Genomic DNA, 16,052 nt, shown 5'->3' on the forward strand with positions numbered 1-16,052 from the left:
ACACACACCAGTTATCTGACACCAACTCTGTGATCCCTGGGCACTACAGCCAGACTCCAGGACCCAACTGTGACTGCTAGCAGTCCGGCATTAATCCCAAGACCTGGCTTCACCCAACAGTAGGTGGGCAACAAGCCCCAAAGTTTTCTGGACCCTGATTCCACCCACCAGTGAGCCAGGACTAGCCCCAGGGCCCCCTGGGGTACAGCAGTCAGCTGCCTCGTGACTAGGCTCCACCAACCAGTAGCCAACAGCCTCCCAAAGCATGGCCAAACCATGGCCTGGCAACCAACCGGAGTAGGGGCCAACCAAGCCTACCAGACTGTCCACATAGTCAGCCTGCCACAACAGAAGGAAACATGCAGCCCTCATAGAGGGAACTGCTAGAACATATAGCTTGGCCATGATAGGGGACTGCACTACTAGGGTGCATAGCACATCTCCTATAGAAGAATACTTCTCCAAGGTCAGGAAACGTAATTAACCCAACAGATACATAAAAATACAAACAGTGGGGCTTTCCTGGTGGCGCAGTGGTTGAGAGTCCGCCTGCCAATGCAGGGGACACGGGTTCGTGCCCCAGTCCGGGAAGATCCCACATGCCGCGGAGCGGCTGGGCCCGTGAGCCATGGCCACTGAGCCTGCGCGTCCGGAGCCTGTGCTCCACAGCGGGAAAGGCCACAACAGTGAGAGGCCCGCGTACCGGAAAAACAAACAAACAAACAAACAAAAAACCCAGCAACTTAGGCAAAATGAGGTGACAGAAGAACATGTTCTAAATGAAGGAACAAGATAAAACCCTAGAATAAGAACTTAGTGAAGTGGAGACACGCAATCTACCCAAGAAAGAGTCCAGGGTAATGATCATAAAGATGATCAAAGAACTCAGGACAAGAATGGATGCACAGAGTAAGAAGTTAAAAGTTTTTAACAAAGAGAAAACATAAGATAAAAAGAGAAAGATGAAGAACACAATAACTGAAATGAAAAATATACTAGAAGGCATCTACAGTAGACTAAATGATACAGAAAAATGGATCAGCAAGCTGAGAGATGGAGTAGTAGAAATCACTGCCACTAAAGAGAAAAAAGGAAAAAGAACAAACAGAAATGAGGACAGTTTAAGAGCCCTTTGGGACAATATCAAGTGTACAAATATTCACATTATAGCGGTCCCAGAAGGAGAAGAGAGATAAAAAGGAGCTGAGAACATATTTGAAGAAATAACAGGTGGAAACTTCCCTAACCTGGAAAAGGAAACAGTCATCCAAGTCCAGGAAGGGCAGAGAGTTCCATACAAGATTAACCCAAAGAGTAACACACCAAGACACAGTGTAATTAAAATGACAAAAAATTAAAGATAAAGAGATAATTTTAAAAGCAGCAAGGGAAAAGCAACAAATAACATCCAAGGGAACTCCCATAAGCCTATCAGCTGATTTTTCAGCAGAAACCCTGCAGGCCAGAAGGGAGTGGCATGATATATTTTAAATGATGAAAGGGAAGAACCTGCAACCTACAACAAAGAAATACTCTACCCAGCAAGCCTCTCGTTCAGATTTGATAGAAAGATCAAAAGCTTTACAAACAAGCAAAAGCTAAAAGAGTTCAGCACCATCAAATCAGCTTTACAACAAATATTAAAGGAACTTCTCCAGGTGAAAAAAGAAAAGGCCACAATGAGAAACATGAAAATTATGAAATGAAAAAGCTCATCAGTAAAGGCAAACACATAGTAAAGGTAGGGAATCATCCACGCATAAAGTGAGTAGGAAGGTTAAATGATGAAGGTAGTAATATCACTATCAAAATCACTTAAGCAGTTAAGGGATACATGAAACAATTAGATAAAAGATATAATATAAAAACAGTAATCGTGAGGGGAGAAGAGTACAAAGACAGGGTTATTAAAACGCATTTGAAAGTAAGAGATCAGCAACTTAATCTCATATGTATAGATTGCTATATAAAAATCTCATGGTAACCACAAAACAAAAATCAAAAATAGATATACACACAAAAAAAGAAAAAGGAATCCAAATATAACACTAAAAACAGTAAAATCACAAGAGAAGAACAGAAGAAGAAAAAGACAAAACAAAACAAACCCCAAACAACTAACAAAATGGCAACAAGAACATACATATCAATAATTACCTTAACTGTAAACAGACTATATGTTCCAATCAAAAGACACAGCATGGCTCAATGGATACAAAAACAAGACCCATATATATGCTGCCTACAAGAGACTCACTTCAGATCTAAAGACACAAAAGACTGAAAGTGAGGGGATGGAAAAGGTATTCCATGCAAATGGAAATCAAAAAAAAGCCAGAATAGGAATACTTTTATCAGATAAAACATACTTTAAAATAAAGACTGTTACAAAGAAGCACACTACATAATGATCAAGGGATCAATCCAAGAAGAAGACAGAACAATTGTAAATATATATGCACCCAACACAGGAGCACCTCAATATATAAGGCAAATATTAACAGACATAAAAGGAGAAATCAACAGTAACATAATAGTAGAGGAATTTAACACCTCACTTACATCGATGAACAGATCATCTAGACAGAAAACCAATAAGGAAACACTGGCCTGAAATGACACATTAGACGAGATGGACTTAACTGATACATAAAGAGCATTCCATCCAGAAGCAGCAGAATACACATTCTTTTCAAGGGCACATGGAACATTCTCCAGGATAGATCACGTTAGGCTTCAAAACAAGCCTCAGTAAATTTAAGAAAACTGAAATAATATCAAGTATCTTTTCCAACCACAACGCTATGAGACTACAAATCAACTACAAGGGAAAAAAATGCAAAAAACACAAACACATGGAGGCTAAACAATATGCTACTAAACCACCAATGGATCATTAAAGAAATCAAAGAGGAAATCAAAAATACCTAGAGACAAATGGAAATGAAAACATGATGATCCAAAACCAATGGGATGCAGCAAAAACAGTTCTAAGAGGAGTTTACAGCAATACAAGTTTACCTCAGGAAACAAGAAAAATCTCAAACAACCTAAACTTACATCTAAAGGAACTAGAGAAAGAACAAACAAAACCCAAAGTTAGTAGAAGGAAAGAAATCATAAAGATCAGAGCAGAAATAAATGAAATAGAGACTAAAAAAATAGAAAAGATCAATGAAACTAAAAGTTGGTTCTTTGCAAAGATAAACAAAATCGATAAACCTTTAGCCAAATTTATCAAGAAAACCCAATGAAATCAGAGATGAAAAAGAAGTTACAAGCGACACCACAGAAATACAAAGGATCAGAGACAACAGTGATCAAACTATATGCCAATAAAATGGACAGCTTAGAAGAAATGGACAAATTCTTAGAAATGTACAATCTCCCAAGACTGAACCAGGAAGAAATAGAAAATATGAACAGACCAATTACCAGTAATGAAATTGAATCAGTAATTTAAAAACTCCCAACAAAGAAAAGACCAGGATCCAATGCCTTCACAGGTGATTTCTACTAAACATTTAGAGAAGAGTTAACACCTATCCTTCTCAAACTATTCTCCCTCCCAAAAAAAAGAAACTGCAGAGGAAGGAACACTTCCAAATTCATTCTGTGAGGCCAGCATCACCCTGATACCAAAACCAAGGATATCACAGAAAAAGAAAATTACAGGCCAATATCACTGATGAACAAGATGCAAAAATCCTCAACACAATATTAGCAAACTGATTCCCACAATACATTAAAAGAATCATACGCCATAATCAACTGGGATTTATCCCAGGGATGCAAGAATTTTTCAATATCTTCAAAATCAATGTGATACACCATGTTAACAGAATGAAGAATAAAAAACATATGATTATTTCAACAGATGCATAAAAAGCTTTTGACAATATTCGACATCGATTTATGATAAAAACTCTCTAGAAAGTGGGCCTAGAGGAAACATACATCAACATACTAAAGGCCATATATGACAAACCCACAGCTAACATCATACTCAATGGTGAGAAGCTGAAAGCAGTTAGGTGGGTTAATTACATGCCCACTCTCAACACTTTTATTCAACAGAGTACTGGAAGTCCTAGCCACAGCAATCAGACAAGAAAAAGAAATAAATCCGAATTTGGAAAGGAAGAAGTAAAACTGTCACTGTTTGCATGATACTAAGTGTAGAAAATCCTAAAGATGCCACCAGAAACTACTACAGCTTATTAATGAATCTGGTAAAGTTGCAGGATACAAAACTGATATACAGAAATCTGTTGCATTTCTATGCATTGACAACGAACAGGGACTTCCCTGGTGGTGCAGTGGATAGGAATCCACCTGTCAAGTGCACGGGACACGGGTTCAATCCCTGGTCCAGGAAGATCCCACTTGCCGCGGAGCAACTAAGCCCGTGAACCACAACTACTGGGCCTGCATGCTGCAACTACTGAAATCCGTGTACCTAGAGCCTGTGCTCCGCAACAAGAGAAGCCACTGCAACAAGAAACCCACTCACCGCAACAAAGAGTAGCCCCCACTTGCCACAACTAGAGAAAGCCCACGTGCAGCAACGAAAACCCAACACAGCCAAAAATAAATAAAATTAAATCTTACAAGAAAAAAAAAAGATAAGGAAACAATCCCATTTACCAACTCATCAAAAAGAATAAAATAACTACAAATAAACCTACCTAAGGAGGTAAAAGACCTGTATTCAGAAAACTGTAAGACATTAAGTCTATAAAACTATAAGGTGAAGAAATTGAAGATGACACAAACAGATGAAAAGATATACCTTGTATTGGAAAAATTAATATTGTTAAAGTGAACATACTACCCAAGGCAATCTATACCACCTCACACCTGTCAGAATGGCTATTACCAAAAAGACAACAAATAACAAGTGTTGGTGAGAATGTGGAAAAAAAGGAACCCTTATGCACTGTTGGTAGGAATGTAAATTGATGCAGCCACTGTGGAAAACAGTATGGAGGTTCCTCAACAAATTAAAAAAACAGAACTACCATATGATCCAGGAATTCCACTTCAGGGTATTTTTCTGAAGAAAACAAAAACATTGTTTCAAAAGATACAGGCACTCCTATGTTCACTGAAGCATTATGTACAGTAGCCAAGATATGGAAACAACTGAAATGTCTATCGATAAATGAATGGATACAGAAAATATGGTAGATATATACAATGGAATGTTATTCAACCATAAAAAAGAAGGAAAATTTTCACACTTGCAACAACATGGATGGACTTTGAGGGCATTATGCTAAGTGAAATAAGTCACACAATGAAAGACAAACACTTTGAAAGACAAATGATCTTATATGGGTAATCATAAAAAAAAAATGAGCTCATATATATACAGATTTATGGTTCCAGAGGTGGGGGAATGGGAGGGTGGGCAAAATGGATGAAGGGGGTCAAAAGGTACAAACTTCCAGTTATAACATGAATAAGTCATGGGAATGTAATATACAGCATGGTAACTATAGCTATTAATACTGTATGGCATATTTGAAAGTGCTAGAAGAGTAAATCTTAAAAATTCTCACAAGAAAAAAATTCTCTATGTATGGTGACAGATGTTAACTAGACTTATTGTGGTGATCATTGTACAATATATACAAATATCAAATCATTCTGTTGTACAGCTTAAACTAATATGTTATATGTCAATTACACCTGAATTTTTTTAAAGTAATTTACCTCCATAAAGGGCAGTTCCTCCTTCAATTAGGTTGCTGGGGGGGCGGGTATTGAATCCTTTTAATCTCTAGTTGACCTGGGTTTCAGATTTGTTGTAGCATTAGTCAGATTCAGTTCAAGAATGGTTTAAAATTTTTTTAGGGTGACATCAGAACCTCACCTTCAAGAGAAGTTGGGATCTGAGCACTAGTAAAACTTCACAGATCTCTTTGAGCTGTACAACCAGGCTGCTAGTGAGCACTCTCTGTTTTACTTTCTGGCTGCCAGCTGGGGAGTACTTTGCTCTGCAGAGGCACCCTCTACTGTCCGTTCCTTAAGGAGCTCTCTCTCTGCCCTGTTACTCTAACTCCACCCTCTGAAAGCCTTTTGCCTTGTCCTGACTGAAAACCTGGATAGCCATAGAGGGACATTTCTTAGCTCTCCCGTGGGCCCCATCCATTGTGGCCCTGCCTTACATTTGGCGAAAGCCCCTAGCACCTCAGAGGTTTCTGCTGACTCTCCTGTCCTGCCCCAAGTCTTCAGAAGGCTCCGCCCACCTCAAGGATGTTCTCAGCTCTCTTCCCTTGGCCCCAGCCTCCAGCACAGGTCTACATCCATGTACTCAGTGAAGGTCCATGGCAAAGAGAGGTAGGTGCAGCCTAGCTCTGCGGCTGGGGCTCCTCAGGGTTCCAAATGTCACTCCAGCCCCCATGCAGTAAAAGTTTGGCTGATTTCTCCAAGCTGTGTCTATAGCAGAGTCTTCTTCCTCCTGCTGGCCCCACCATGGATGAAAGTTACCTATGTGTCTCCTTTTTTCTGGGAAGGGCACATTACATCCTGGATTTTAATTCATTTAGATTTCTTTGTGTCCTCAGCTCTCTAGAGGATTTTTAAAGAACTGTGATTTTCTAGCTTCTCTATCTTTTCCCACTGTTAGGGTAGAAACAGCAATGTCTAATTTTTGCAACTTTCCAAGTCCTAACAGAAAGTGGAAGTCTTTATTATCCATTCTGATAGAAGAAAAACAGACTTGGAGCAGATAAATGACTTGCCCAAGGTTTAGCACTAAAAACAAACAACAACCAAAAAAAAAAAAAACCCAGAAAAACTACAGTATAAACTTGTATCTCCTGACTCCAAGTCTAGGGTTCTTTGTACTGCACAACAGGTAGTAAGGGCTATTTGACTCTGGGGAAGGCATTTAACCTCTCAGTATTTCTAATTTGTAAAATGAAAGGACTGTACTAGAGAAACTCAAAAGTCTCTTCCAAATCTAATTATTTCAAGATTCAATTAAGTTTGTGTTTTTAAAATATCCCACTGTTTCTGAAAACATAATTGTGTGTCTTTAGGTGCCTTTCGATTTCAGATGTCTAATAAGGGTCACAAATTTATCAAGTCCAAAACCAACTCCTTTCTTCATCCCTACGCTAAATTTACTCCTCCCATGGTCTTCATCTCAGCAAATGACAACCTGTTCCTATTGCTCAGGCTCAAATCACTGAACCATCCTTGACTTCCTTTTCTTTTCTATTCCACAGCCAATCCTATGGATGACTGCACCAATAATGTCCTCTCTGGTCTCCTCTGTTCTTGTCCTTTCTCCCCTCCCTCCTACCCCACATGTATTTTCCACATAGCAGACAGAATGGTCCTTTTATAAAATATGTCATATTCTGTCATTCTTCTTAAACTTTACCAATCATTTCCCCTTCCCTCAAAGGGAAAGGCAAACTCCTTTAAATGGCTTATAAGTCCTAGGCGATCTGGTCTCACTGACTACCTTGGTCTTCCCTCTTGCCATGTCTTTCTCCACTCCAGCCTCACTGTTTTCCTTGCTGTTTCTCCAACACACCAGGCAGTGCACCAGGACCTTTACACTTGTGTCCTTTCCTGAAATGGTCTTTCTCTAGGCATTCCCATGACATATCCTCTGCTCAGATGTCACCTTATCAGAGAGGCCTTCCCTTCCACCTACATAAAAAGCAAGTCCTCCCACTTCTCATCCACTCACCCATCCTGCAAAACTTCCTTTCTCTTACTCAGCTTTCTTTTTCTCCAAAGCACTCTTCACCACCTTATCTGTATGTTTATTATCTGTCTTCCCACTGCTAGAACATAAACTCCATGAGGGCAGAGGCTTCCCTGTTTCATTCACTACTGGATACCCACTGCCTAAAACAGTGACTGGCACATAGTGGGACAAATATTTGCTGGCTAGAAAACCATGAGACAGAAAATTTAATAGAAAGACACAATTACACGGGCAGCACTGAGAACTGGAAAAGCTGGGTTTGAACCGTGAGTGTGACTCCACAAAAGCTTTCCCAATGACTGCCCTGTTCTGCTTCCCTAGACCCCTCTGCTCCAACCACCCCAGTGCTGGAAGTGTCAGTGGTTGAGGTAGACACTACACAGGGTAGAGGTGAGACACAAAATGAGGCAGGGAAGGCAGAAGTAAAAGTGTAGCCCAACCTATGGCTGCCCATATCTGAGCTTTGGTGGTCTGTACTGTTATAAAAAAAAAAAAAAAAAGCCAAGTAAATCCTTCAGGATGTCATTACACAACATCATAATAGAGAGTCTGTCATAAAAGAAAAAGAGCTTGCTGGCTCAGCTGACAAGACACCAAGACTCTTAATCTTGGGGTAGTATGTTCATGCCAGGCACTGGGCACAATCTTTAGTTTGGGAAGAAGCCATGGTGCAATAGTTAAGACATCAGACTTTGGAGACAGACTAGTTGAGTTCAAATCCTGGCTCTGCCACTCACCAACTATGTGACCTTGGGCAAACTGCCTAATCAACTAGGCCTGTTAAGTGGGTACAATGATGTTAATCTCACAGCGATGTTAGAAGGGTTAAATGAGATAAACGTGAAGTGATCAGCCTAAAACTGGGCACAGTGGAACGGTTCCATGAAAGCAAGTTGTTATAATTACTAAAAATTATGTGTCCCCACCCCAGTGCAGCCAAAAGAGAGACCAAATTTTGACAAGAGTAGAAAAATTAATGCATAGAGAAACGTCTTGTCATATCTATTAACACAGATCTCATTATATAATCCCTCTTAACTATATACCATGTGATGGCAAAGAGACCAAAACTGCCTGTAAAATAAAATATATTTTATTGTGCTTCTCAACACCTCTGAGAAGTCCTAACCACAGGCAAATACATAAAGGAAAGGCCAAAATAGGGAGAAAATCCAAATAAAATGAATTAAAATGGGAAAACTGTATGATACGTTATTTTATTATTTCCAAAAAATAAATCTGCCTTACAAGCTAAAGTGGTAAGCAATAACAAAAACCTGATGACAAGAGGTATCCCAACGTATATTTTAATCCATATGAATTAAAGTTTAAATAGTTATTTGATGTCTTTTTATAACAGTTTTAGCATATACAACTAAAATAAATGTGAAATTTTTTATTAGGAAAGATCTCAGAAAATTTTACTTTTAAAAATAGTTTCATCCCCCAATTCTAAATGGCTTTACCTTAAAAGCTGGTCTTATAAATCATACCAATGTTTTCTTAGGTCAGTCTCCCAAGGCAACAGAAATAAGAACAAAAATAAACAAATGGGACCTAATAAACTTACAAGCTTTTACACAGCAAAGGAAACCATAAGAAAAAAAAAAAGAAAGAAAGAAAGAAAGAAAAGAAAAGACAACCTACGGAATGGGAGAAAATATTTGCAAATGATGAGACCAACAAGGGCTTAATCTCCAAAAGATACAAACGGCTCATACAACTCAACAACAAAAAATCAAACAACCCAATCGAAAAATGGGCAGAAGGGGACTTCCCTGGCAGTCCAGTGGTTGAGACTTCACCTTCTAAAGCAAGGGGTGCGGGTTTGATCCCTGGTCAGGGAGCTACAATTCCCACATGCCTCATGGGCAAAAAAACAAAACATAAAACAGAAGCAATACTGTAACAAATTCAATAAAGACTTTAAAAAATGGTCCACATCAAAAAAATCTTTTTTAAAAAAAGAAAAATGGGCAGAAAACCTTAATACAGGGGTCCCCAACCCCCGGGCCGCGCACAACTACAGGTCCGTGGCCTGTTAGGAACGGGGCCACACAGCAGAAGGTGAGCAGTGGGCAAGTGAGCGAAGCTTCATATGCCACTAACCACCACTCGCATTACCGCCTGAACCATCATATCCCACCGCACCCCCTACCCCAGTGGAAAAACTGTCTTCCATGAAACCGGTCCCTGGTGCAAAAAAGGTTGGGGACCACTGCCTTAATAGACATTCCTCCAAAGAAGACATACAGATGGCCAGTAGGCACATGAAATGATGCTCAACATCACTAATCATTAGAGAAATGCAAATCAAAACTACAGTGAGGTACCACCTCACACCGCTCAGAATGGCCATCATTAAAAAGTCTACAAATAACACGTGCTAGAGAGGGGTGTGGAGAAAAGGGAACCCTCCTACACTGTCGGTGGGAATGTAAGTTGGTGCAGCCATTGTGAAAAATAATATGGAGGTTCCTCAGAAAACTAAAAATCGAATTACCATATGATCCAGCAATCCCACTCCTGGGCATATACCCAGAGAAAACTATAATTCAAAAAGATACATGCACCCCTATGTTCATAGCAGCACTACTCACAATAGCCAAGACATGGAAAAAACCTAAATGTCCACTGACGGATGAATGGATAAAGAAGATGTGGTACATATATACAATGGAATACTACTTACTCAGCCATAAAAAAGAATGAAATAGGGCTTCCCTGGTGGCGCAGTGGTTGAGAGTCCACCTGCCGATGCAGGGGACACGGGTTCGTGCCCCGGTCTGGGAAGATCCCACATGCCGCGGAGCGGCTGGGCCCGTGAGCCACGGCCGCTGAGCCTGTGCGTCCGGAGCCTGTGCTCCGCGACGGGAGAGGCCGCGACGGGAGAGGCCGCGACAGTGAGAGGCTCACGTACCGCAAAAAAAAAAAAAATGAAATAATGCCATTTGCAGCAACATGGATACAACCGAAGATTATCATGCTAAGTGAAGTCAGAAAGAGAAAGACAAATACCATATGATATCATTTATATGTGGAATCTACAACATGACACAAGTGAACCTATCTATGAAACAGAAACAGACTCACGGACATAGAGAACAGACTTGTGGCTGCTAAGGGGGAGGGGGTTAGGGGAGGGATGGAGTGGGAGTTTGGGGTTAGCAGATGCAAACTATTATATATAGAATGGATAAACAACAAGGTCCTACTGTATAGCATAGGGAACTATATCCAATCTCCTGGGATAAATCATAATAGAAAAGAATATTTTAAAAAAAGAATGATTGTATGTGTATAACTGAGTCACTCTGCTGTACAGCAGAGATTGGCACCACATTGCAAATCAACTACACTTCAATAAAATTAAAAAAAAAAAGCTGGTCTTTGTGATTCACAAAAGCAGGTGCCAATTCCTGAGCACAAACTGAAATGACAGGAGAAACTTTAAATGCTATTACAGCCATGAGTATGAACCCTAATCCAATAATCTGTCTTCACTGATGCCTCTTCATCTCATCTGTGTGAAAGAGGAGAGGAGAGAAGGTTAGGAGTGCCTACTCTGTTCTACAGCGTCCAGCCCAGTGCCAAGAACAAAATACAAGTAAATGTTTGTATACATAAGTGCTCAGAACATTAAAATCCAAGTAAAAGAGAAAACTAATTTCGTAACATATAAATAGCATATATATTGAGGAACATATAACAATACACTATACATTATAATCCAAAACCATAAGCAGGTTCTTTTTTTTTTAATTAATTAATTTACTTATTTATGGCTGCATTGAGTCTTTGTTGCTGTACACAGGCTTTCTCTAGTTGTATCGAGCGGTGGCTACTCTTCGTTGTGGAGTACGGGCTCTAGGAGCACGGGCTTCAGTAGATGTGGTACACAGGCTCAGTAGTTGTGGCTCGCAGGCTCTAGAGTGCAGGCTCAGTAGCTGTGGCACACGGGCTTAGCTGCTTGTGGGATCTTCCCGGACCAGGGCTCGAACCCGTGTCCCCTTCACTAGCAGGTAGATTCTTAACCACTGCGCCACCAGGGAAGTCCCATAAGCAGGTTCTGAGACAAGACGCCTGGTTTTGAAATCTGGCTGGGTGACTGGGGCAAGTTACTTTACCTCTCTGTGCCTCAATTTCCTCACCTCCCAAATGGGGAAAAGGTATTCTCCTCATAAGGTGGTTGTGATGGTTAATTAAGACACGTAAAGTGTTTATAAAAATGTCTCACACATAAAATGCACACAGTAAATGTCAGCTCTCATTATTATTTAAAGGTAATAGAAACAAGTGGCTTAATTGAAGAAACTTTCATTGAGAAATAGCTAAGCAGAGTTCCAAAATTCATGTGCAAAGTCACAAATACCAAATGCTAAAGCTGTATGTTTAGATTCAAGCATTTAATGAAGGGTTATGTTATGATCTCGAATACAGTTTGGGGGATTACAGAAGCAGCCTCCTCATCCCCGCTGCTATACCAACCATTCCCCTTTTCCCCTTGAGCCCAGGCAACATCTTACCACCCAATTAAATCCCTTCCATGAATTAAATTCTTAACGCTTAAAGATATACAAAAAGCAAAGCATTTCTAAGTTTAGCAAAGCAACCACTAGTACATAAGTACAATAAAATGCTTTTATTTTAGAGTAAATAAAACTCCAAAATTTACAATAGTGAATCAAGGTGGACTGTGGGTCAGGATACAAGGGGTAGACAAAGGAGAAGAAAAGGAAAATGGACAACAGGAGGAATATGAGACTTCAGAGAGAAAGCTGTGAATATGTAACTCCTGAATATTCTTTTTCTCCTTCCTATAATCATAAGGGCTTTTCACACAGATAACATGTAAAAGCAAGGCACTGCAACATTTAAAACAGATTTTTGTAAAATTCATTTCCTGAAACTCTTGCTGGCTCCATTAATTTTCACTTAAAGCAATTCAGAATTTGAAAGAAACATACACAAAATAAAGAAGGCACTGCTGTTAATTTGTGGGTGATTTTTTTTTCCTGCTATCAACAGGCCACACACCTGGCAGTTGTTTTTCCAGAGTCAATGAGACACAGATCATCCACATTCCCTTACTACCTTAATTATTAAGAAAACACAGAGCTAGCCAGGATTCCAATGGGCAGTTTCTCTCTCCAGAAGGCTGACTGCCACTTGGGGAGCACCCTGCATCCTCAGCTTATTAGCTCTTCCACTAACCCCTGCAGATAAGGAGCAAATCTACACGAAATTACGAACAGTTACAGAAACTGTTTCTCAAACTAGGCATTTTCTTATTCCCCACCCCCACTCCCTCTCAAATATTCTATACCAAAGGTGTGTCCCCAAGCAGAGAATCCAGCCCCTCTCTTCCTTCACACCCTTTGGAGGCTTCTGGAGAATTCACACATCTGGTTGGCAATTCCCTGAATCCTGCCTATTCAAGCCAATATCTGAGCTGAGTCTTCAGGTTAGGTTTTAAAAAAACGTGCTTAATGGGGACCAGGTGGGAATGTCCATGCACTCTCAAGTTTATTGAATAAAGGTAATGATTTAAGACGTTTACCACGCACTAATTATGAATTGAATCCCTGAGTGAGGGTGCTGCATGCACGAAAAAACTCCAGCTTAATGTCCCCATTTTTAAAAAGGAGGGAGGAATCTCCAAAATTACAAATTTAAATTTCCACATGCTAAAAACCCTGTCAGACTGATGAATTTCAAAGAAATACCTATTTGTATATTACTAACATAACTGCATAGAAACAAGACAGGAAGCACGTAGACTACAATATAGCGTTGGTATGAATATATACGGCATATGATATTCATACATATCCTTTTTTATTTCTTTCTAACCACACCCTCTTTGAGTGGCTTCCTAGGCTCGCCGGGGCCAAACAGCGTCACGCTGTCCGGCGACCGGCCGGTTGGGGGTCCCAGCCAGGCACTCAAAGGTGAGAACGCGGCCCTGGGCAGCGGGCGGGCGCTCCGGCTCTCCAAGGGGTCCCCCTCCCGCGGGTCCGCCCAGTCCTGCCCTGCCCGGCAGCCCCGCAGGCCGCAGCCCGGCCTCTCTGCGACCCCGGCGCCGCCCGCCCCAGCCCAGAAGGCGGCCGCCCTGCGACCCAGCCCGGGCGGGGAAGGGCCAGGCGGCCGGGCTGCGAGGGCCCCAAACTCACCATGGCCGAAGAGCCACAGGCGCGCCCACAGCCCAGAGTCACACGGCGCCGGCAACGCCCGTTGTCCTGGTGACGCCAACTGGGCGCCCCGCCCCGTCCCCTAGGTGGGCTCAGAGGCGGCCATTGGCTGCCGAACAGCACATGACGCGCAGGGGCGGTGCCCTTTGGACCGCCCCCCGCCCCACGATTCGGCTCTTGGGCGGGGCCTCTTTGGCTTTCCGCCTTTGCATCTGTCCCTCTTCACTCTGATCACCTTGACATCCTTCACCTGACAGATGACCCAGCCGCATACTGACCTGATGGGAAAGGCCTTTATGGACTTACCTTATTTAAGAAACCTTATTTAAGTTACCTTGATTACACAGGTAACACATGATTATTTGAGACATTTTATTTATCTATTTAAATTTATTTATTTATTTATTTTTGGCTGCGTTGGGTCTTCGTTGCTGCACGCGGGCTTTCTCTAGTTGCGGTGAACCGGGGCTACTCTTTGTTGTGGTGCACAGGCTTCTCACTGCGGTGGATTCTCTCGTTACGGAGCACGGGCTCTAGGCGCACCGGCTTCAGTAGTTGTGGCACGCGGGCTCAGTAGTTGTGGCTCACGGGCTCTAGAGCACAGGCTCAGTAGCTGTGGCGCACGGGCTTAGCTGCTCCGCGGCATGTGGGATCTTCCCGGACCAGGGCTCGAACCTGTGTCCCCTGCATTAGCAGGCAGATTCTTAACGTGTGTGCCACCGGGGAAGTCCTGGAGACATTTTAAACAATAACGAATTAAAAAGAATAAAACCACACCAAATCTCAGCACCTGATATAACCACTGCTTATATTTTAGTCTATCTGCTTCCAAGCCCGCAACAAAATGTACATTATTATAATATTCTTGGAAATGGAAGCAAACCATACGCACTTTTATTATCTACTTTTTTCAATTTAAAAATTATCCTTGGGCTTCCCTGGTGGCGCAGTGGTTGAGAGTCCGCCTGCCGATGCAGGGGACACGGGTTCGTGCCCCGGTCCGGGAAGATCCCACATGCCGCAGAGAGGCTGGGCCCGTGAGCCACGGCCGCTGAGCCTGCGCGCCCGGAGCCTGTGCTCCGCAACGGGAGAGGCCACAACAGTGAGAGGCCCGCGTACCGCAAAAAAAAAAAAATCCTGGCATGCCAATTCATGTCATGGCATTGTATGTATACACTCTAATTTATTAAATCATTCAACAACTTGTTGGATGTTTTTAATATGGTTGACAGGAACTTTAGATATCCTCAAATCCAGCCCATTAAGTCTATGGAGACATACTCACAGTGGATCTGTCATCTCCCCCTGAATGTCTAATAGACATCCCACACTTAACGATAGCCCCAATAAGACTTTTGATCCAAGTTTCTTACTCTCCCTAAACAAATGGACAACTGTAGCCCTCAACAATCAACACCAGAAAGCCCTGTGAAGAGGAAGAGAATTTGTAGTGATAGAAAGTAGATTACTGGTTGTTCACAGCTGGGGTAGGAGTGGTAGAGGACGAGATAATAACTAAAGAGTATGAGGTTTCCTTTTGAGGTGATGGAAGTGTTCTAAAGTTGACTGTGGGGGCTTCCCTGGTGGCGCAGTGGTTAAGAATCCGCCTGCCAATGCAGGGGACACGGGTTGGAGCCCTGGTCTTGGAAGATCCCACATGCCGCGGAGCAACTAAGCCCGTGCGCCACAACTACTGAGCCTGTGCTCTAGAGCCCGTGAACCACAACTACTGAAGCCCATGTGCCACAACTACTGAAGCCCACGCACCCAGAGCCTGTGCTCTGCAACAAGAGAAGCCACCGCAATGAGAAGCCTGTGCCCCACAACAAAGAGTAGCCCCTGCTCACTGCAACTAGAGAAAGCCTGCGTGCAGCAGTGAAGACCCAATGCAGCCAAAAACTAATGAATAAATAAATAAATTTAAAGTTGACTGTGGTGATGGTTGCACACATCTATGAATATACTAAAAACCACTGCGTTGTACAGTTTGTGTGAAATGCATAGTATGTGAGTTATATTTCAATAAAGCTGTGTGGTTTTTTTTGTTTTGTTTTTATAAATTTTTTAATTAATTTATTTATTTTAGGCTGAGTTGGGCCTTTGTTGCTGCACGCAGGCTTTCTCTAGTT

General features: G+C 41.8%; 1 protein-coding gene across 3 annotated transcripts in view; it reads right to left on the bottom strand.

Annotated features, from left to right (window-relative positions):
* FBXL2 (F-box and leucine rich repeat protein 2) overlaps positions 1 to 13,974 on the bottom strand; it is an 82,099-nt gene extending 68,125 nt beyond the window's left edge. Inside the window, exon 1 of one of the 3 annotated variants that reach the window (XM_007447693.1) lies at positions 13,906 to 13,974. In XM_007447693.1, the coding sequence (XP_007447755.1) occupies positions 13,906 to 13,908 (3 nt within the window). In that variant the 5' untranslated portion in view covers positions 13,909 to 13,974. The remainder of the gene's footprint in view (positions 1 to 13,905) is intronic. The other 2 variants (XM_007447695.1, XM_007447694.1) reach the window with 2 other exon arrangements.
* Positions 13,975 to 16,052: the final 2,078 nt, after the last annotated feature.

The sequence above is a fragment of the Lipotes vexillifer genome, unplaced genomic scaffold (genome assembly GCF_000442215.2).
Source record: "Lipotes vexillifer unplaced genomic scaffold, Lipotes_vexillifer_v1.1 scaffold73, whole genome shotgun sequence".
NCBI classification, from domain to species: domain Eukaryota; kingdom Metazoa; phylum Chordata; class Mammalia; order Artiodactyla; family Lipotidae; genus Lipotes; species Lipotes vexillifer.